The sequence below is a fragment of a genome, unplaced genomic scaffold (assembly GCF_019419815.1).
Source record: "Pyrus x bretschneideri cultivar Hongxiangsu unplaced genomic scaffold, Pyrus_bretschneideri_v1 Contig37, whole genome shotgun sequence".
Classification (NCBI taxonomy): domain Eukaryota; kingdom Viridiplantae; phylum Streptophyta; class Magnoliopsida; order Rosales; family Rosaceae; genus Pyrus; species Pyrus x bretschneideri.
In genome coordinates this window covers 3605022-3626973 of record NW_025999690.1, presented here as the reverse complement: position 1 = coordinate 3626973, position 21952 = coordinate 3605022, and the positions used below count along the sequence as shown (strand labels likewise).

The following is a 21952-nucleotide window of genomic DNA, read 5'->3' as shown; positions in this document are numbered from 1 at the left end:
AGAGGATCCTCATCCTTCCAACAAATCACTTGGAAGTAATATATCTTAAATTCAATTCTTGTAAAAATAAAATAAAATAAACCCATTTTCAGGAGCTATTTTTTACAAATAATATTGTTGGTTAAAAAAAAAATTAAAGAATCTTTCTAATAAATACTTGCCACTTGGTAACTCGTGACAAGATAGTACTTTCTTTATAATGACTGGTTGGTAGAGCACGTTTAAAACAACACTGGTTGGTGAGACAATTTGTGCTTTTGCATCAAACACAAAAAAGTTCAATTGTTACATTAATTATTTCTTTCATTGAGGTCTTGCGTACAACTTGGGTCACAGATTGGAAACATTTATGAATTGAAACAAACTCCATGTAGATTAGTCAACATCTTTTTAAGGGCTCCTAATGTGGTCCCGTAATTTCTTATGGTGGATTAAAAGAAAGGAAAACTAATAAAAATGGCTTCAAATTTTTACATTTTAATCAAAAACCATCAACCAACTTTATTTAATAATAAGGACAAAAGAATAAAAATAAAAATAAAAACATAAAGAACCCAACTTGCGCTAGGTGCATCCCCCATATAAACTAATACAAGAAATCCTTCATCCAAACATCCCAGAAACAAGAGAGAGAGAGAGAGAGAGAGAGAGAGAGAGAGAGAATGGATGCATTACCAACACCAGTCGACTTCAAACTCGACGGTATTTTGCTGCAATTTGTCGTCAAGGTTGGGGTTTGTATGCGCAGAGGTTGCAAAGGTTGAAACCCTCGAGTTTCAACGCAAAATTAGCATCAAAGAGTGCAACATAGTGAGATTAAAACCCTGAAATTCAAAAGTAAGTAGAAACCTCACCTGGGTTTGAGTTTGAGAGCTTCAAGCTCTCAGGCATTAATGGTGCCGAGGTCCACACTACACTGATCCCACATGTAAAACCACCATTGTGATCTTTGCATCCCACAGGCTTCAAATATGCTAAGTTTGGGGTTGATTTGTGAAGGTAAGTGGGAGGGTGAGAGCTTTCTTCCCTCAGTGCTAGAGAGATTAAGTTCGAGAGAGAAAGAGAGTTTTAGAGAAAGTTCAGAAAATAATGTGGGCGCATCCCCCCATATAAACTGATAAAAAAAACATACAGAGAAAATTTGATGAGTATTGAAGAAAATTAGAAGAAGAAAATGTGTTTGGAAGGTGAGAATGTGATAAGAAAATTCAAGAGGAGAGAATAAACGGTGTCGTAAGTTTCATAAACAGTGTAGTAAATTTTCATAAACAGTGCAGTAAGTTTCATGAATAGGATCGTAAGTTTCATAGACAGTGTAAAAGTTTCAAAAACAGTGTGAGAACATGTGGGTTCGCATGTCAGATGTTTTTTAATTATTTTTTTTTTAATATTAAAATTATGTCTTTTTCATTAAAATCTAAGTTCTTTTGACCTTTTTATGAGATTTTAAGGGTTTTTCATTAAAATTTAAGTCTTTTTAATTAAATAAAGTTATTGCACGGTTCTTTATTAAAATAAACTTAGTCCAAAACGTTTTCATGAAAGTTCTCTTAAAAGAATTGTCTATGACGAGTTTGACAAATGTAATTTATGTGTACACATGTTTATAGAGAAGGAAATCAAGTTGCAAATGTTTTAGCTTCATTTGAAACAGATAGTTATGCTTATTACTAAGACTCTATAGCTCAAGATTTTGCTGCCTCTGCGCATGGTTTTCCTTATTATCATTTTGGTTGATCATGTTTATCTTTGCAGGTCTTAGCATAATCCCCCCGCTTGTATTTTTTTTTGTTTACTTTCATTTATTATCAATAAATTTGGTGGAGAAGAGACGAGCATGAGACTTCTGGTTATAATGGTCATCATCCCTTCGGGAAAAGGTTGCCGAATAGCTAATTTCCATTTGGGAAAAAAAAAACAAAAAAATCGCTCCTCAATCCTACAAATTACAGAGCCAAATAACTAATCAAACACTTTTAAGAATCCATTACAACTTCAATAGATAACTAACATTACAACTGAAGACTTTGAGACTCTGCCATTACCACTAGCATGGCATGGCAGGAATTTCATACAATGAAGCATAAATCCTAACCCATTCAACCCTCTGCTAACCCTACAATGCTGCCCAACAGTAACAAGTATTTTCTTCATGATGGAGGTATTACCGCTTCTGCACTCTCCAGGGTGATTTAAAATTTTTGCCAAACTAATTTCCCAGTAAGTCCATAAAGTAACAGGATCAATAACTTCATCTAGCCGATATGCCAGAGTAGTCATTCGAAGAAACATCATGCCCAGATGTGACCTTTTGTTTCCTGCCCTGCCTTCGATTACCGGTGGTTTCTGCGCGAATCCCTTCTCTTGCTGCCGTTGCCTTCCCGTTGTCTTGACGGCTTCCCACCTGTCTTCATAGCACCAATCACAAGCAATATGAGACTTGTACAGTACAAGTGACAGAAGAAAAATGGGAAAGAAGAGGTCGGTAACAGCATCTATTTATTTATTACATAAAGAAACCAAAATAGCACTTTACACTTATTTTCATCCCTAAAAGCTTAAGTTCATAGTCCACAGTTCTTTGCCTCAAGTTATTTAAATTTAAAAGACAATGCCTCCACAAGTTTCAAAATGCACACAATACACATTAAGCACTTAAGAAACACAGTTTCGAGATTACTAGCTGGAACAGAAGTTGTTCTCTGTCCACCATTCATTTTTATTTTCTCAGTAATGATCAAATTTGGCACAAACACTGGTCGGTAATTGGATTCCTTTGAGAACTTGAATGAATACTAGATTAATTGAAGTGCCTGTATCAAACAACCATCTTATATGTCTCATTTTAAAAACACAAAAAGAGAAAATTAGGTTAAGAAGCATAAAGATGAGGCTACTGACCCCTACACAAAAACTCGGAAAATGATTGTCGAAGCCAGAAGGATCATCCAAGGTCACCTTCTCATAGTTCATTTCAGAGCAATCACGCTTGTTATTGGAACTTGAGCTTTCACAATAGGATGCATACGAAGAAGTAGAACAGGAACTAGGGGTCCGAGAAGCAGACCCATAACTCCCAATATCCCCTTGAAACATTTCATCAAAAAGATCCTGCAATTCTTCAAACGTCTCCTTCCCATCTTCCTGTCAATTACGCATTGCTCGTATGTCAGTATGTACACAGAAACACTATCATCATCACCATCATCATGATTATTCGAAATGAAACATTTCTTGAAACTTCTAATCATGTAGAAACTCATAAAAGACTGGAAGCTACTTCCTAAAGTTTCTCACTGCATTACCAGAGAGACTTATGATTATAGTCACAATGTTCAGCTCACAATTTTTATTCAACCTGGAACAAGATGAAAGAAGAAAATATGAAATTTAAACAAAACAAGCTCTTAATCATGCAGCATTAGCTGGTTCGACTAGCGCACACCCATCCAAAATTACTAGACCCCACATTTTTGCATGTCCTTAATATTTTCGAAATTACATATTAATATAACTTTTTTCGAATCTTGAATAAAAATAGAACACTTCTCACTATAAGGTCACTAAACAGGAAATAGAACACATTTTACTGCCCCTATATTGCACCACCAACCCCCCCAACACTGCACGCCCAGTCTAAGATGGCTCCGTCCTTGGTACTGGCACCTTAATGCCTTCCCTTCGTCTTGGGCTTCCCTTGATTGCAATTGAACAAATAAAGTTCCATCAATAGGTGGGGGCCACGGGGACTATTTTTTTTATATTTGAACGATATTTTAATCTAAAGTAAATGGATAGAGATTCAAACTAGGGCGTAGAAGGGAGAGCGACTAGGCTACACCCTCGTGCGGTCAAGGCCCTAGCTAGTGGGCCCTTCAGGAACAGACTTTACTAGGATGTTACTACAATTGTAGTTGAGCCTATCCATTTAAACAGCACAGAAGTGGCCCATCAACACTCTTTTTCTAGAATAAATCCATTATTTCCTCTTCTCAAATGTCTTAGCAAAAGTGATGGTGAGGCATCAATGGAAAGCAAACATAAACCAAAAACGTAGGTTTTCACAAAAAGCACAAGAAGCTTTTTTGCATCCCATTTTCTCCCTAATCTGTTTCAACATGTTTAAAACATGTTATGCATATATGTGTTAGTGTTAGTATGCGCAGGAAAGTCGGAAATTAGAAAAGGAAGAAAGGCAAAGTTGTACATACATTAGGCTTCGTTTGGCTCATCATCATTGCCATTTCGTTCAAAAACTCACCCATCCCCTGCACAAACATATTCACAATAAGCTCATAATTAATGTAGAATGGAACATACCAAAAAAGTTGCATCTACATTTAAATTGGTCCGCACTAGTATCACTTGGGCGGCTACATTTTGACAGATTTCTTACAAGTAAGAAATTAACAGTGGTAAATGTCATCGAAGATGTTTTAACCGACAAATATTAATTTTTGTACATTTTTAAACAAAAATTTAACGATTAAAACACCAAGACTACCCGTTACTCCAGAGCACCAAGTATATCCCTCAAAAGAAAAACTTACATTGTTTTCGTCATCATCACTGCCATAGGCTCCTACATCGTAAAGAAACCTCTTATTCGCGTCAGATAAAACTGTTCAACAAAAAACAGACATTATGCTTTCCTCGTGACAAATTCAAACGAAAATAATAATAAAATAAGAATTCTGGTAAACTCACCCACCATTTTTCCACCCTTTTAATAAAAATATTAATAACATATTTTATCGTGTTAGATAAAGACTTTTGAACCCTTAGTTGTAATAATTAGACACGCGACTTTTTTTTCAATTAAAATGATTTCTGAAGCTTCTAAACGGTGATTCGAAATCCAGAACGAGAACTCCGTCCCAGAAGAAAAATGGATGTGAAAAATTGCTCCATTCAGGTTGCGTGCGAAGCCTGATGGCCCCCAGGGGAAGGTCATTGTGTCGGTCGATTTCAGTGGAGTTATACAAGGGCAGGGGAAGGTCATTGGAGCGGGAAGTGAGCTAAATATCACACTACATGATCGTAATGATATCATTCAAATTTGTTTTTAATAAGAATTGAACCTAATACTAAGTGACTAACCTATTTTTTTTTAGTACAGTGACATATTTTACATTAAGAGAAGGGGGATTCAGCTAAGCCAAACAATAAACAACCTAATTTAGTATTGAATTCTTCATCTACAAAAATCAAACTTTAGATCTCTCACTGAATATTACCGGACTCTAATATTGAATGACGCTAAGTGACTAACTTGTTGGGAACTTTAACGAAATTTTAATGAAAAATCATATTTTTACACTAAAAAATTCATTTTCATACTATTCACTTTCCCTTTTATTTTATTTTTATCGTTAAAACTCAAAAAATTCAAATCATTTTCATTACTTATTCGTAACATTTAATTTAATGGTGTATAAATGTAGATGAAAAAGAGAATAATGAGTTGGGCGGCCGAGCAGCACTCTAAAATAATAATAAATGAGAATCAAGTGTTGAAATTACCAGAATAGGCTTGTTGAATGTCTTGGAATTTTATTTTGGCTTCTTCCACGAACTTAGAATTTCCGGGGGCAGAACAGCGATCCGGGTGCCATCTCTGTACCAACAAGCATATAAAAAAATTAACCAAAAAAATCAATAAATTAAAGAAAAATACACAATTCCTTGAATTTCCCTCAAATCCCAGAAAAATCTCATACTTTTTTCGACCTTTCTAACCTGTTTTGATCATGCAGTGAAAACCCATATCCGGGATTTACATCCTGAAAACCCAATTTCCCATGGAAGCAAGAAAGGTCCAATTTTTCCAATGATTTGGCAGAAACCCAGAAATAAATGGAGAAAAAAGATCAGAACTTTAGCTCTGGATTTCAATTTTAGAAGGACCCAATTGAAAGAATCGTGAAAAAGGGTTTAAATTGAATTGTGCAAAAATGGTGATGAAATTAAATTCTAACCAGTGCAAGTTTCTTATAGGCATTTCTGAGCTCCGAGTCTGTGCATTCCTTGTCCAACCCTAAAACTGCATAGAAGTCACTGCCTTTCTCTTCCCCATCAGCCATTTCTTCCTCTTTCAACTCCTCCAAATCCAAAACAACCTTAGTTTCTCTGTTTGCTGTCTACAAATTATAGGACCCAGAATTCCAAAGGCGAAGACAAAGATTGAGATGTCGCACGCTGTCGTACTACATCTTTGTGATTTGGAACACGGAACCTCTAATCAAAGGGGGAAGAGAGAAGGAAAAAGATCTCACCCCTCTGCAAATAAACACGGAGGCTCAAAGAACGCTCCAGAAACCAATCCCCATTTAAATGGTATTTTTCTTGTGGTTTTTATTTTAATCGATTTGGAGGATCTTTGGAGATGGACGGCCGAGATTGAGCGAAAGGTGGTAGATATTTATGCAGATTGTGAATCCAGAAGGTTCCGTTTCTCACTGTTTCGGAAGCCTTTGTTGACGCCAAGGGAAATAAAACATAGGATGTGTCCCACCCGCACACAGAATGGCTTTTTATCACAAGTTGGTAGCCAGTCAGCAATTGGCGTGGAAGACTGTAGACTGTCGGGTGGATGGGATTTGGATTCTATATTTGGCACATTTACTCATTTGCCATTTTGGGTATTGGCAAATAATGGCAAATTTGCCATAAATAGAACCACGTTGCATGGTGATGCAGTGACAATGGTATTCACACTTTTTTTTGTTTTTTTTTTTTACTTTTACTGTTTTTGTTAATTTTTTTCATTGAATTGATTTGACTGTTCAAAATTAAGATAAATGTGTAGAAAAATAAAAATAAATAGGTGAATAGCATAATTCTAATAAGAATTCACTTAAATTTGTAATTTACTTGGAAATTTGCGCCAACCAACTTATCGTTTGCCGTCCACCGACCCTATTGGTTTCATAAACTAGGGGTCTATCTATTAGAGCTAAGGGTTGAGGATTAACAACTGTATGTGAGGTGCAATCCTATCAAGTTAAACTAGCAAGCCTAAGAGCAACTCCACCAGGAGGAGTAGCTCGATGGACCGACGACTGAATAGGATTCAATAGCCCTAGTTCCTTGCTCCAGCCCTTATGAGTGATTGGGTTGGGGGGGCCAGAAGTAAGAGGCCTGGTTTGAATTGGTGGCCTGAGAGCCTAAAGTCATATGATGCATGGCTGACGTCAGCAACATTATAAAATTAATAAACAATGTAAAAAATTAATAAAAAATGTAAAAAAGCAATAAAAATGTAAACAATTAATAAAAAATCTGAAAAAAAAATTTAATTTAAAAGTAAAAAAGATTTAATTTTTTCTATAAATATCTTATCATTATCTTCTACCTTACACCACAATTTTATAATTTCTCAAATACTTTGGATTGTAATTTCTTATTTAATGAAAAGTGATACAATGAGACCGATTAAAAATCATATTCGAAATTTGAAATAAATTCTTTTTATTATTTTATAAAATAAAAAATACTAATATTTTATTGCATATTATCATGGCTATTCAGTTTAGGGGTGGAGATGCAAAAGGCAATTGTTTTTCATTAAAGACAGTTACTGTTCACTGAAGGCTATTCAATAGGAAGTTGCTCTAGGAGGCCTTGATACACTAGAGTTGCTCTAATCCCTCAAGAAAATAACACATTATAAAGGAAGAATCTTGGGATTTCGTTTGGTAGTTCAAATTGTACTAACAAGGGCGGAATCAAGTACAAGGCTCCCTTAGGCTATAGCATAGGGAGAGTTTGGTTCTTCAGGTTTAAAAATATTAATTTTTAGGTTAGTTTATAATTTTTAATTGTCATATTCCACTTAACAAGTGAAATTTTTTTATTAGTAAGGTTATTTTTAAGAATAATAAGAGCTAATAGATGTTAAATAAACCAATCACTTTAACCAATATTATATTTAATAGTAATAAATTAAAATTTCCATACCATAAATGATTCCTTATTTTATTCACTTGAAAGCTTTAAAGGCTAGAAACCTAGAAAACATAACATAAAATTCTTGCTTCAATTTACTACTAATGAGTCAATAGTATCTTATATATTTCACCCTATTCTTAGTATAATTTGGTAATTATTTTGGTAGAATTTTGATACTTTGCTTTATATTCTCAACGTAGGACATTAGAATTCCTCTGGAGCAAAACATGACCGAACGGACGAATTTTGGAGTGATTCAAATTGGAAGATGTTCGTGTGTGTCCTTAGCTTGTTCGTGTCAAAATCTCAACAATTTCTACCAAGCGGTTATTTTCTGGAGATTAAATGAAGGAGCAGTGCGTGATGCTGGAAATTGACGTTTCTGGGCTTAAACTGCGTTTTTGGAGCCCAAGATGACCTCAGATGGGTTCGTGGCCTTCTGAAGAAGTGTTCAGAATAGTCAAAGCTTTAAATCCATCTATTTTGGCCCAGTTTTGGAGCTGATATGGGTCCAAAACGTGGCTGTGCAAGATTTTGGGTAAATTTACCAAGTCAATTTAGGATTATGTTTCCTATACTCTTTATTTTAATTTATTTAGTTCCCTAGTCTTACTCTAAGACCATTTTTTATTAGGAGGGTTTAATGAGGGTAGTATAAATAAGCCTTTTTGGCAGACATAGGGTTTTTAGAGAGAGGAGAGAACGCATGCAACTTTTGGAGAGAAGATTTTGGGCAAAGTTTAGAGATTTTCAGATTTTATTCTACAAGTTGTTTTCATTCTTTTTCTATTTCAATAAAGACTATGATTTTTAGTATGAATATGCGTAACTAATTCTTTTTGCTAGGATGAGGCCATGATCCTTAGCAAGAATATGTAGTCGCTTTTTAATTTGCTTATGAATTTATGCATGCAAGTTTTGGATTGTTAATCACTGTACTTTAAACTATCTATTTGTCTTAGTGATTCGCAACTATTAGGATATTTAGGAAAGTTACTTGATGCAATTTTGGCGAAGGGATGTCCCTAAAATTGACTAAGGCTTCTTGGGGTTAATATGTGTAACCTCTTACGATGGACGACACGTTTTAAGGGTTATATGGTTTTTCAAAAGGTTTTCATAAAACTTAATTAGTCTTGCGTGTTCACATTCAATCTGAACACCACGGACGGGTTGCATGTTAGATATACGTTCTATGTTGGAGGTTCCAAGTAGGATATACTTTAGGAAAACCTAACCTTCAAAATATATATGTATGGTTCGTAAGTAATTTAGAAGAGCTACATAGGATTGTTAGGGTGATGGCAGAACCCTAGTACTTTCTCACTTTGAATTCTAAAAATTGTTTCTGATAGGAGCATATTTAGGCGACTTACTTAGCTTGTTTTCGTGCATTTATGTTGTTAATTCATAGTTGTTTTAGTAGTTTAAGCTATTTTCGTTTGTTTTTAGGTCTTAATGGCAAAGGGAGCAAGAAAATGCATTTTGAGGCTATTTGGAGCATTTTTGGGCATGGATTGGATAGCTTAACCATGGAGCCAAGAGGATGGACGAAATTGAAGCCTTGTGTGCACTTTAGGACATAAAACAAAGGGCCTAGCCCAATCAAACAAAGCCTTAGAACCAGAAATTCCCATACACACACCAACACACCCTAGTTGTCATTCCACATGCACTCCCCTTGCATTTTCAGCCATTCCATTTCATTATTGCAGCCACCATTCACTCTTTATTCCACATGCATTCATCATCACACACCCTAGCTGCCATTCACATGCATTCACATGCATCACAACCCTAAAACCATCAAGAAATCAACCTTGCCGTGGCTCCTCTCCCATTTCCAGCTTTTCCCTTTGCATTTCCCTTTCATTTCAGCCACATGTATCCTTCAATTCAGCCAAAATTCCACATGCATTCATCATCATTCACCATAATCCTTCCCTCACATGCTTTCCCAACAAACAAATCAGCCAACACATGCACCCATCACCCAAAACAACTCCTTGTCGTGCACATGCATTTCCCCTTGTGCAATTCCAGCTTTCCACCCACTTTCCTAGCTATTTTTCACATGCATTGCAGCCACATTCTCACCCATTCTCTCCCTATAAAACCATGCAATCCCATCACCTCCCTTCATACACAACACAACACAAAACACATTCTCCCTTCCTTAGCCGTGCATCCCTCTTCCAATTCTATCATTCTCCTCTTCCATTTCCACCACTCCCCAACCCTCCAAAACACTATCCAACCATTCCTCCATACAAACACCAATCCAAAACCTATCCTTAGACCTTATGCCACAACAAAGAGAAGGAGAAGAGTGCCTAAACGTTCATACAATTCAAGTTTGAGTTGTTGGAATTTTTAGGTGTTGCTTTTCCTCGATTTCAATGTTTAATTTCAATTATCTTTGTCTTGTACGTATGAGGAACTAAAACCCCCCCTTGGCTAGGGGGGATTCGAAATACATGTTTATGCTTGCAATATGATTTGATTACTTCTAATTGCGTTTCATAAGTTGTGGATTCAATTTGTTTAACTATTTGATTGATAACCTATTTATGTATGTTTATTGAGAGTGCACGCTTAATTTTCATGCATGAATATGACGCTAGAATATAAGTGAGTTTCACCTAATAGTTATGAACTTATATTCACAAGTAGTGGAGGTTGCTTATAAACAATCGCGTTAAGTAAATTCTTGGCATAAGTTTCATGCAATTCATAGTAACGAATGCCTCGTCAATGCTTATGGTTTTCATAGAACTTAATGATTCTTGCTTGTATCTCTATTATGCAATTCATTTAGGGAACTTGTGGGGAATGCTTTGGGTTGTCGTATGCAATCATCCAATTCATTAACTTAAGGAAAACTTGATGGTTAATTTAAACGGACCTAATTAACCCATGGTGTTGAGAATTCATGGTTTATTGAAAAGCAATTAGAAATCATTTTGTATGCAAGTATAACATGTGTGGAGATGAACCCCTTAGCTAGCTTCCCATCCATTCAATTCCATCAAATTCGTATTTACAATTTGTTTTCTTTACAATCTATCCATTTTAGTTTAAATTCGTCCAAATCCAATCCCCCTTTACTTTGTTGAGTCATAGTAGTTAGAAATCAATTTGGTTTGTATTTCTAGAATATGGTTTAGTTTGGTGTCTTATATTGTGTTTTTACGTTTTTGAAACAAATCCAAGTGGTTAACAATCCCTCCTAATCCCCGGTCCAGAACGATCCCTACTTACATACTTACTACAATTGATAAAAAGAAGGTTTAATTTGAGTGCGTATAATTCTCGCATCAGTTTCCTTTATCTTTCTTTAAAGTTGTGGGTTTTAAGTAATCTTTTTAATTAAATTCGTTTTTCTTAGTTTAGGTCATTAAATCACCTCTTTCAAAAGAAAAACTTTGTTTTAATTAATTAGTTGAGAATTGAATTCGCTTTGATCTATTTAAATTAATCCTTGTGGAGAACGACCTTGTTTGAGTCAATTATACTACAATAACCTTGTTTCTCTTGCAAGTATTTTAGGTGTTTTTAACCTTTTTGCGCAGGTGGTAAAAATCATATCAAGAAATTGGCGCCACTGCCGGGAATTGATTTTAAATAGATTTTTGTCTATCATATTCTCAATTAATTATTCTCGTATATAATTAAAAAAATAAAAAAATAAAAAATTTTCATTTTCATTTTTTTATTCTCTGCAGATTGTGCATGGTCTGTACCAGATCACAAAAACAGCAAATTGTAGATTTTGATCCAAAACCTGAACGAACAGCTAGACAGAGACTTAGAGAGCAGAATTTGCAATGGGAACCTTCACTGCAGGGAACAGTTTTGCATAATCTGTTTACTGGGGTTTTGGACAATAAGGAAGCTATGGCATTTGTTCTACCAACAGCGGGACAACCACCGAGGCAATCCCTAGCAGTTCAGGCCACAAAGGTGCCAAGCTGCATTACCTATCCTGAAGTTGAAGATAGGTCTACGTTTGAAATACGACATCATATGTTGGAGATTCTACCTTCATTTCATGGTTTATCAATAGATGATCCTAACATGCATCTAACTGAATTTCTAATGGGATGCAAAACATTTTGGTGAGAGGATTTTCAGCAGAACCTATCAAACTCAGACATTTTCCATACACTTTGAAGGATGGTGCAAGGAGATGGTTACTCACACTTCCATCTGGAAGCATTACTTTGTGGAACCAATTCAGTGCTGCATTTTTAAGCAAATACTACCCAGCTTCAAAAACACTTGATATGAGTACTCAAATTTTAACATTTTGCTCAGAAACCTAATGAAGCAATTCATGAAGCATGGGAACATTACAAGGAACTGCTCAGGAAATGTCCACATTCAGGCATTAATGGTGACACTCAAATGAATTTATTTTACAGAGGGCTGAATTTGACTACTAAGACTCTTGTTAATGCTTCTTGTGGAAGAACGTATTCAGACAAAAATGCATTGTAAGCGCATCAATTGTTTGAGAACATGGCGACAGAATCTCAAAAATGGGCAGTTGATATACCTCAGAACAGAGGTGTTTTTGAGATGTCCAATGGTTCACCTTATGTATCTGCACAAATAGAAAAGATGGAGAAGAAGTTAGAAAATTTTGATGCAAAATTTGACATGCTTTTACACAAAATGGCAGCACCTATGCAGCAGGTTGCTGTCCAACAGCCTACTGCAGCCACATGTACCATTTGTGGCATTACAACACATGATTTTATGGGTTGCCCACATAGGGACGCATACCTAGAGCATGTTACAGAGCAGATTAACGCATTCAATAATTATCAAAGGCCTAGAAATGATCCGTACTCAAATTTTTACAACCCCGGGGGGGAGAGATCACCCAAATTTCAAGTGGGATAGAGATCAATAAGTTAAACCACAGTTTCAACAACAAATACAGCAACCTGATGCTTAAGCTAAACCTTCTTGGGAAGTCGCAATTGAAAAATTGGCAGATCATACTAAGGCAAGTTTTGATGCAACAAAACAAGAAATTCAGAAAACCAACCAAAACATTCAGAACATACAAGCAACAATGAAAGATCTACAGCAACAAATGAGGCAACTTTCACTCCAGTTTTTGGGCAGAGAACTAGGAAAATTTCCCGAGCAAACTATCCCGAATCCACGTGGAAATGCAGATTGTAATGTTGTCAGAATATTGCGTTGTGGTAAAAGTTATGACAACTGTGATGCAGAAAATAAAGAAAAAAGTGCTGGAGCTTCACGGGTAGCACCTATGCAACCACAAACAGGTTCTGAAATTTCTACAGAATCTACCCAACCACTGGACAAATCCAAAAATACGGTAGTGCCTGCTGCAAAAAACACAGAAAAGTCGAAACGTGTTTATGTTCCACCTATGCCATATCCCGAAAGATTGAAGCTACATTCAAAAGATCAACAATTAACAGATTTCAAGAAGACATTGGCTAAATTTCAAATTAATCTACCATTAATTGATGCAATCAAGAACATTCCCTCATATGCCAAGTTTTTGAAAGATGTGTGCACAAATTGTTGTTTATCCTTCGTACCTTTTAGTTATTGTTAGGTTTAGTTAGGTTTCGTTTTAATATTTAAGTTTCTTTGTAAGGTTGTTTTTTATTTTCTTTTCTTTTCTTTTCTTTTCTTTATTTTCCACACTTTGAGGCCAATGTGTGATTTAAGATTGGGGGTGGGAAATAAGAATTTTTAGATTTTTATTTTTGAGTCATGTTAAAATTTTCGTTTTTAAGTTAATATCCATAGTTTATTTTAAACGTTAGAACAAATGGATATGGTAAAGGTTAATCCCATAATAGAGTCTTTTCTATTTATCGTTGCTTGGACACTAATTCATGAGTTATACTTACAATTTGCACATTCACATCAACATGGTTTGTGGGGAGTGAGATTGAAATACTTACTTTTCGTCTAAGTTTGATTTTTAATTTTTGTTCTAAATAAAGCGAAGTTAGTTATTGTTATGAATAAAGTAATAATTGTTCCACCCTAGGTTTTGCCTAGCAACCAGGCTAGTCCTGCCTAATCAGCAGTGATTCTCGCGTCCAACGGTAGAGTTTTGGCATAGGGCAGGTGGTTAGTCGGTTTTGTAGCCTTTCCAGCTCGAGTTAGTAAGTCCTTAGGGGTGTTCTACACCTAGTGCCCTAAAGCCCTTGTGGTTTGGGAGTCATTGACCTAAAGCTCGCTACATGAGTTGGATAGAAAGCTTAAGTGAATTGACATTGCACAACCACTACTGTTACTGAAAAAAAAAAAATATAGATATGAAAAAAAAAAAAAAAAGCTATCTTTAAAGTTAGTATGAGTGAAATAAAGAATGACGAAAGGTAGAGGTTTTAGTCGAGTCTCCTTAACCATGTTGGTTCACTTTTCACCAAAGGAAGTTCATGAATTCTTTTCTAATTAATTCTATATGGCTTAGACTCTGTGGTGGGAATAGCTGAATCTTTTGAAAAACTGTTCTGATTTTTAACGTTTTCTATGGATTGCAACTTTGAAGGTGAAAATTTTTGTCATTTAGTTTTAGTTAAGTTCTAGTTTGTTAGCTTTTATTTTTGTTTCCTAGTTTAGTTTTGCTTGAGGACAAGCAAAACGCTAAGTTTGGGGGTATTTTGATGAGTCAATAGTATATTATATATTTCACCCTATTCTTAGTATAATTTGGTAATTATTTTGGTAGAATTTTGATATTTTGCTTTATATTCTCAACGTAGGACATTGGACTTCCTCTGGAGCAAAACATGACCAAACGGACAAATTTTGGAGTGATTCAAATTGGAGGACGTTCATGTGTTCCTTAGCTTGTTCGTGTCAAAATCTCAACAATTTTTACCAAGCGGTTATTTTCTGGAGATTAAATGAAGGAGCAGTGCGCGATGCTGGAAATTGACGTTTCTGGGTTTAAACTGCATTTTTGGAGTCCAAGATAACCTCAGATGGGTTTGTGGCCTTCTGAAGAAGTGTTCAAAATAGTCAAAGCTTTAAATCCAGCTATTTTGGGCTGGTTCTGGAGCTGATATGGGTCCAAAACGTGGATGTGCAAGATTTTGGGCGAATTTACCAAGTCAATTTAGGATTATGTTTCCTATTTTATTTTAATTTATTTAGTTCCCTAGTCTTACTCTAAGACCATTTTTTATTAGAAGTTTAATGAGGGTAGTATAAATAAGCCTTTTTGGCAGACCTAGGGTTTCTAGAGAGAGGAGAGAACGCATGCAACTTTTGGAGAGAAGATTTTGGGCAAAGTTTAGAGATTTTCAGATTTTATTCCACAAGGTGTTTTCATTCTTTTTCTATTTCAATAAAGACTATGATTTTTAGTATGAATATGCGTAACTAATTCTTTTTGCTAGGATGAGGCCATGATCCTTAGCAAGAATATGTAGTCTCTTTTTAATTTGCTTATGAATTTATGCATGCAAGTTTTGGATTGTTAATCATTGTACTTTAAACTATCTATTTGTCTTAATGATTCGCGACCATTACGATATTTAGGAAAGTTATTTGATGCAATTTTGACGAAGGGTTGTCCCTAAAATTGACTAAAGCTTCTTGGGGTTAATATGTGTAACCTCTTAGGATGGACGACATGTTTTAAGGGTTATATGGTTTTTCAAAAGGTTTTCATAAAACTTAATGAGTCTTGCATGTTCACATTCGATCTGAACACCACGGACGGGTTGTATGTTAGATATACGTTCTATGTTGGAGGTTCCAAGTAGGATATACTCTAGGAAAACCTAACCTTCAAAATATACATGTATGGTTCGTAAGTATTTAGAAGAGCTACATAGGATTGTTAGGGTGACGGCGGAACCCTAGTACTTTCTCACTTTGAATTCTAAAAATTGTTTCCTTTATCTTTCTTTAAAGTTGTGGTTTTTAAGTAATCTTTCTAATTAAATTCGTTTTTCTTAGTTTAGGTCATTAAATCACCTCTTTCAAAAGAAAAACTTTGTTTTAATTAATTAGTTGAGAATTGATTTCGCTTTGATCTCTTTAAATTAATCCTTATGTAGAACGACCATGCTTGAGCCAATTATACTACAATAACCTTGTTTCTCTTGCAAGTATTTTAGGTGTTTTTAACCCTTTTGCGCAGGTGGTAAAAATCCTATCAACTACATTCAAGTTTTGACTATTATATAACTTTATGTAGGCAACATAGGATTAAAAATTTGATTTCGTAGTAATAATTTTAGCTTAGCCCACCGACCGAATAATTTCTGACTACGCCATTATGTACTAACCATTTTAGTTAGATAAAATATGTACATCAAATAAGATTGACTAAATTAGTCGAAAGTTTGATGCTACAACCATATTAACAAAACTTTGGACTATAATTATTTTACACATAAAAAAAAAATTAAAAAAAAAAAAAAAAAAAGAAGGAACAACACAAACACCCGTCCATCAAACAAATCCATTACACTGTCATCATCAGTGGGCCTCCTCACCAATGACTACACACCATCATTCTCATGGATTCTAATCAGTGATAGAACCAGGAATTTACAACGATGAGGTCAAAAAATAGTTTTCACAAATCAATCATACTTTTATTTAAAAATAGCTTTCAAATATATCAAAATGAAGATTACAAATAGAGTGTTTAACTTTCAGACCCAAATCCTACATACACCAATAGCTCTCACTCAAACAAAGAACAAATAGAGAAGATCAAAATACATACAAATTCCTCTCTCAAAAGCTATAAACCGTAATACCAATACAAATGATTGCTCAAAAGAGAGCACAAATAAAGCAGCCCAAAGAGAATTAAAGGGTTAGGAACCAAAAGCATTAGAAGGATGGAACCAAAAAGGGCTAATGGCCCACTAAATTTGGCCATAATTCATCTGCTGGTGGTGGTATGTCATAAGAGTAAATTTAGAAACTTGGGTCAAGGGATCTCGATGCACCCCTTTGGTTCCGCTACTAGCCGTAGCGGAGCCAAAACTTCATCGCAATGGGGGCAAAATTGAGAAATTTTCGAATTTTAATTACAAATAACTTCATTCACAAAATATTGTCAGATTATCACACGTGTGCTTATATATTTTATATTCAGTTTCCTATATACAATGTGAGACTAATGCACTCTGAGCATATATTGTTGGTACTTCACCTTTCTAAGAAAAATATGCATCTAGTCTATAATCTCTTATTGGTTACATTCCCTGCTTGGGGGATGAGTTTATTTTCCCTTTGTGAATAACGTATGTTGATTATAAAAATCTGATAATTAGAATCATTCATTTTATTAATCTTCGTTTGAAGATCCTTCTATAAAAAATAATTTCAAATGGAGATCATATAGTCATTCAAATGTATTAACAAATCAACGATGTAGATAACAAGTAACATATTCATGTTAACCATCTATTTGTTTGCTTCATTTGGATGATTAAACATTTTTCAATTCAAATGTTTTTTTGTAGGAATGTTCTTGAAATGAAAAATAGTAAATTGAACGATTCTAATCGTTAATTTTATTCAATCAAGATACATTATTCGCAAATTTAAAATATGTGCATCCCTTTCCTTTTTTCTTGGCTTACAAGAGGGGTAGGGGAAATATGTCACGTTACGCCCCCCAACCCTTTCCTCTGCTACTTACCAAGAGGCTCGCAGGAGGGGAAGGGGAAATATGTCATGTTACGAAATTAAAGTTTAAGTGAACTCGTAACATCAAATGAATATGCTACGCTATGACGATCATCCTACGCGTGCACACATGTCAGAATACCTGCCATTTTTTTCGGACAAAGTTAGAATACCTGCTTAAATTTGGACAATGCCAAGTTAATGCACGTGATAAGCGACGCCCCTATATAATAGCTCCTAGAGAACTTTTGTGCGAGCAATATGCTGTGTGAGTCACATGTGCAATGTAACGTGGGAGATTAGGCTACCCACCCCGCCCTGTTGGTTCCATGATCTCAGATCCTATTGGAGATACTCATTTGCCATTTTAGCCATTTTAGATGGGGGCAAATTAATTATGAAAAGGAAATTTAAAAATTATTGTGTGTTGTTACATGACAATGTAATTTACAAATTCACGTGTTAAATTTAGGATTAATATTAATAATTGTATGCGAGTTGTAATTCCTATGAAGTTATCATTTCAGTGAACTTGTGACATAGAATCAATATGCCACATTTTGGAGAAAGTTTTTGGTGTGTCGAAAACACAACTTGGTACACCAAGTGTCATAGTACAATTGGTTAATTTTTTTTTTTTTAATTCTTTGTTGAAGTCAAAAAATATCATATGCAAGCCCAATAAAGTCTTAAAACCTAATTGTCATACAAGCCTCAAGCCAAGCCCAAAATACATGCCAAGGTGCTGAATCGAGAAGGGATTATATTCGTAATCATGTCATGCTACATTAATTAAACCATACATTTGTTTAAATCACACCATGTTCATGCAAATCCATGAATATTTATCATGCCATGCCTTATCACATTAATAACTATTCACGCTAAAGTAAGCCCAATTCACATGCTTGGGGCTTGTCAAGTGAATTGTGGTGTGGATGGTTATGGAAGTTTTATCGGACCTATGTGGAGTCAAGATTATGGAAGACTTTGTGTTGCTTGAGAGCCCAAAGATCTAAGCCCATAACCTTTGTAGTCCACGTGGGCAAGTTTGAGAGAGAACCAGCCTAGTTTTCTTCTTTCCTTAGCAAGCTAACAAACTTAGTTAGGAAGAAACCAAGTCTTGAGCCTTAGAGTCACGTGAAAGCCTAGAAAACAGACATTTGATGAAGAGAGAGGCTGATTCTCCTTTTATAGCTCATGATGAAGATCAACGTCTGAAAGCCAGAAGACACTTTACTACAAGTAACGCTTGTGGAAAGCTGACTCGGGAAAGCCATGCCTCAGGAAGAAGGTCCAGCGTAAGTTTCATGAAACCAATGACGCCTAGCTGCCTTGCACCAAAAGAGAAACGGAAAAAGAACTAGGGAGAAAGAGGAGGGAAGACCAAGCTACAATTAGAGATTCTTAGGAATCCTAGAAGGGAATCATTCACCTACAAAAAGAGAGATTAGAAGCCATTAGAAGGGGACATAATAATACAGAGGTTCAAACACTAGAGGGAGAAACTCATAATCATCTTCCCACAACCTTAGAGTTCTCCCCCAGACTTCCTTCAATCCTTTAAGTCAGGAAAAACCTCTTTAGAACCCAGGAAGCCCAGTTTATCCAACCTTGAACTCTATACAACTATGCAAACTCTTTTCTTCATGCTAAACTAATAAACTATTACTTCTACACCATGCTTCCCCTGAGTAAGTCATTATTTATTTAATCATTCTAATCTTCGAGTCATTGATCTAACCAGGATATTTCCAAAGACGAGCTAACTCTTTCTAGATATTTCGAGACGTGGTACGAATCCAAACTAAGGGAGAAAAGAGAACGTTCTCAAAGCTCAAGTCAACCTTGACCTAAAAGTCCCCCAACAGTTTTCAACAAATTGTATTATGACACTTAGTATATCAGACAGTACTCCTGGCACACTGAAAAATCTCACAGCCTTCCTATTAATTTGGACAAGAAGATACAAATGACACCTATTAGTTCCATGATCTAAGGTCCATTAAAGCTACTAGTTCAATAACTTGGTCAAAATTTTGGCCCAACATTAAATTAGGTTCTATCGTAGTTATAAATTCGATTATCGTGTTCTTATATACACAATGTGTCTACAAAAGTTTGCATTAATTGTGATTAAACTTGATAAACAGAAGTCTATTGGGCTACAAGAGGACAAAGTCCTATAACCCAAAGCCCACATAGCTTGGAGAGTCAAATTTTGACATATTAACCTAGAACAAAAAATAGCGTTCATTAACTACGAAAACTTGACATGAGTATTGCCATTGTGACATTGCGGTCTAATGGTGCAAATATCTTTTCACACGGTAGTACAATATAGTATCCTAATGATGCGGTGAATCTGTTCCATTTAGTTTGTTTTCCATAGCTATAACAATGGTTTGATTTCGTGCAAATATGAACAAAACAAGAAAACATTGTGATTCCAAGGTTACCATAATTTGCTTAGCTTATAAGAAGATTTCAATCTTGAATCCCTACCCAAGATTAGTAGCAATGACAATGAAGATTAACCCAAAAGATTTTCTCCATCTAATCACCAAAACCAAAAACAAAAAAATTAAGTGAAGTTGAACCTCTAATCAGTTAGTTGGACTCCCATTGTCAGCCACTCCAACCCCTAAAGCATCACCCAAATTCATTGTCCTTGTCATTGTTCTCCTCCCAATCCCTCCCCCGTTCCCCTTCCTCATCATTGCAGCAAACTCCCCATAATCTATCTGCCCATCATCATCCTGATCAATCTCCTTGATCATGTCCTCCAGATGCAGCTCCCCCAATCCAAACTCCTTGCAGGCTTGACTCAGCTCATCAATGGTGATGAACCCGCTTCCGTCCTTGTCGAAAAACGAGAACGCAGACAGCAGATTCTCCTCCCTCTCCAGCTTGTTCAAGTGCACCGTCGCCGCCAGAAACTCGCCGTAGTCGATCGTCCCGCTGTTGTCAATGTCAGCTGCCTCCATTAGATCCTTGATCTCAGACTCCATTAGCTCAGATCCCACTTTCCTCAGCCCCTCTTTGAGCTCATCAAACGTGATGCTCCCGCTCCCATCTGCATCAATCATCTTAAAAAGCTCCCTCAGCCCGCCAATCTCCTCCTCCGAGAGCCGCTCAGCGATCACTCTCAGCGCCATTTTCTTGAGCTTGTTCATGGCGGAGAACTGCTTCATCCTCGACAGGACAGCCGAGTCCAGTGGCTTATCGGGCGCAATCGTGTCATCTATGATCCACGGATGGCAAAGCACCTCATGGGCAGTGATTCTCTTCCTTGGGTTTCTCTCAAGCATTTTACCTAGGAGGTCTCGTGCACTACCAGAAATCCCAGGCCACGGCTCGGACTCAAAATCCAACCTCCCCTGCAAAATCTGCCGGAAGATCCCAATCTCCGTCTCCGCCCAGAACGGCGGAACCCCACTTAGCAAAATGTACAGAATCACCCCTGCGCTCCACACATCCGATTCAGGCCCGTAGTGCTTCCTCAGCACCTCAGGAGCAACGTAATACGGACTTCCAACAACTTCAGAAAAGGTCTCACCGGGCTTGTAGAAAACAGAGAGCCCGAAGTCCGTCGCCTTCAGCGCCGCGTCCTCCTCCTCGCTTTCGAACAAGAAGTTCTCCGGCTTCAAATCCCGATGCATAACCCCAAGCGAATGACAAGCCTCCACAACCCCAACAATGGTTTTCAGCAGCTTCGCCGCCTCCCGCTCGCTGTAATGCCCCTTCTTCACGATCCTATCGAAAAGCTCACCGCCGCGGCAGAGCTCCATGACCAAATGGACGGCGGCGGCGTCCTCGTAGGTGCCGCGGATTCTGACGACGTGCGTATGCTCGGAGAGGTGGTGCATGATCTGAATCTCTCGCCAGACATCCTCGAAGTCCTCCCGGCAGAGGAGCTTGCGCTTGGGGATGGACTTGCAGGCGTAGGGGTGTCCCGAGGAGATTTCGGTGCAGAGGTAGGTGGTGCCGAACTGGCCCTGGCCAAGGACTCTCCCAAGAGAGTAGAGGTCAGTGAGGTTCTGGGTCTTGTAGGGTAGGACCCAAGTCGTCGGCTTTAATGAGGATGTGGCGACGGAGCTTGATTTGCTGCTCATTGCAGTGAGATCTGAGAGCTCTGCTGCTTTGATGAAAATGGAAGACGATGACTGATGAACCAATGAATTCTGTAGGCCAAGAGCTCTCCTCTCTCTCTGATAAAATTTTCAAGCTATTTCCATTTCTCTTCTTCTGAGAGACAGAGAGTCAGAGACTGCACCTGACCCAACTTTGTAATAAAAATTCTATTTTTACAGTCCATTTACCAACATTTGTACCATCC

The 21952-nt window shown here is 36.7% G+C and overlaps 2 protein-coding genes and 1 non-coding gene across 7 annotated transcripts; all 3 read right to left on the bottom strand.

The window, feature by feature from the left end:
* Positions 1–1940: 1940 nt before the first annotated feature.
* On the bottom strand, positions 1941–6237 carry LOC103948594 (dnaJ homolog subfamily B member 3-like). 5 transcript variants are annotated; one of them, XM_009359638.3, is made up of 6 exons: positions 5979–6237; positions 5524–5617; positions 4551–4621; positions 4212–4268; positions 2902–3144; positions 1941–2408 (listed from the first exon to the last, which is right to left on the bottom strand). In XM_009359638.3, the coding sequence occupies exons 1-6, from the start codon at positions 6081–6083 to the stop codon at positions 2334–2336; spliced, it is 645 nt and encodes a 214-aa protein (XP_009357913.2). In that variant the 5' UTR covers positions 6084–6237; the 3' UTR covers positions 1941–2333. The 5 variants fall into 5 exon arrangements, with proteins under 5 accessions (XP_009357913.2, XP_009357912.2, XP_048419947.1 ...); XM_009359637.3 differs by having other exon boundaries at positions 1941–2404; XM_048563990.1 differs by having other exon boundaries at positions 2959–3144.
* Positions 6238–12240: 6003 nt separating this feature from the next.
* LOC125468362 lies at positions 12241–12341 on the bottom strand. Its single transcript, XR_007250760.1, has one exon. It is a non-coding gene; the product is annotated as a small nucleolar RNA R71 (small nucleolar RNA).
* A 7629-nt stretch (positions 12342–19970) lies between these two features.
* Positions 19971–21952, bottom strand: LOC103948592 (calcium-dependent protein kinase SK5-like). The gene has a single exon (XM_009359636.3). The coding sequence runs from the start codon at positions 21726–21728 to the stop codon at positions 20220–20222; it is 1509 nt and encodes a 502-aa protein (XP_009357911.1). The 5' UTR covers positions 21729–21952; the 3' UTR covers positions 19971–20219.

Coding starts and splice junctions, on each gene's coding strand:
- LOC103948594 (XM_009359637.3), bottom strand. CDS start 6,083: ATGGCTGATGGGGAAGAGAAAGGCAGTGACTTCTATGCAGTTTTAGGG. Junction 5,618..5,978: donor CCTATAAGAAACTTGCACTG/GTTAGAATTTAA, acceptor TTGTTGGTACAG/AGATGGCACCCGGATCGCTG. Junction 4,269..4,550: donor GTGATGATGACGAAAACAAT/GTAAGTTTTTCT, acceptor ATGTTTGTGCAG/GGGATGGGTGAGTTTTTGAA.
- LOC103948592 (XM_009359636.3), bottom strand. CDS start 21,728: ATGAGCAGCAAATCAAGCTCCGTCGCCACATCCTCATTAAAGCCGACG.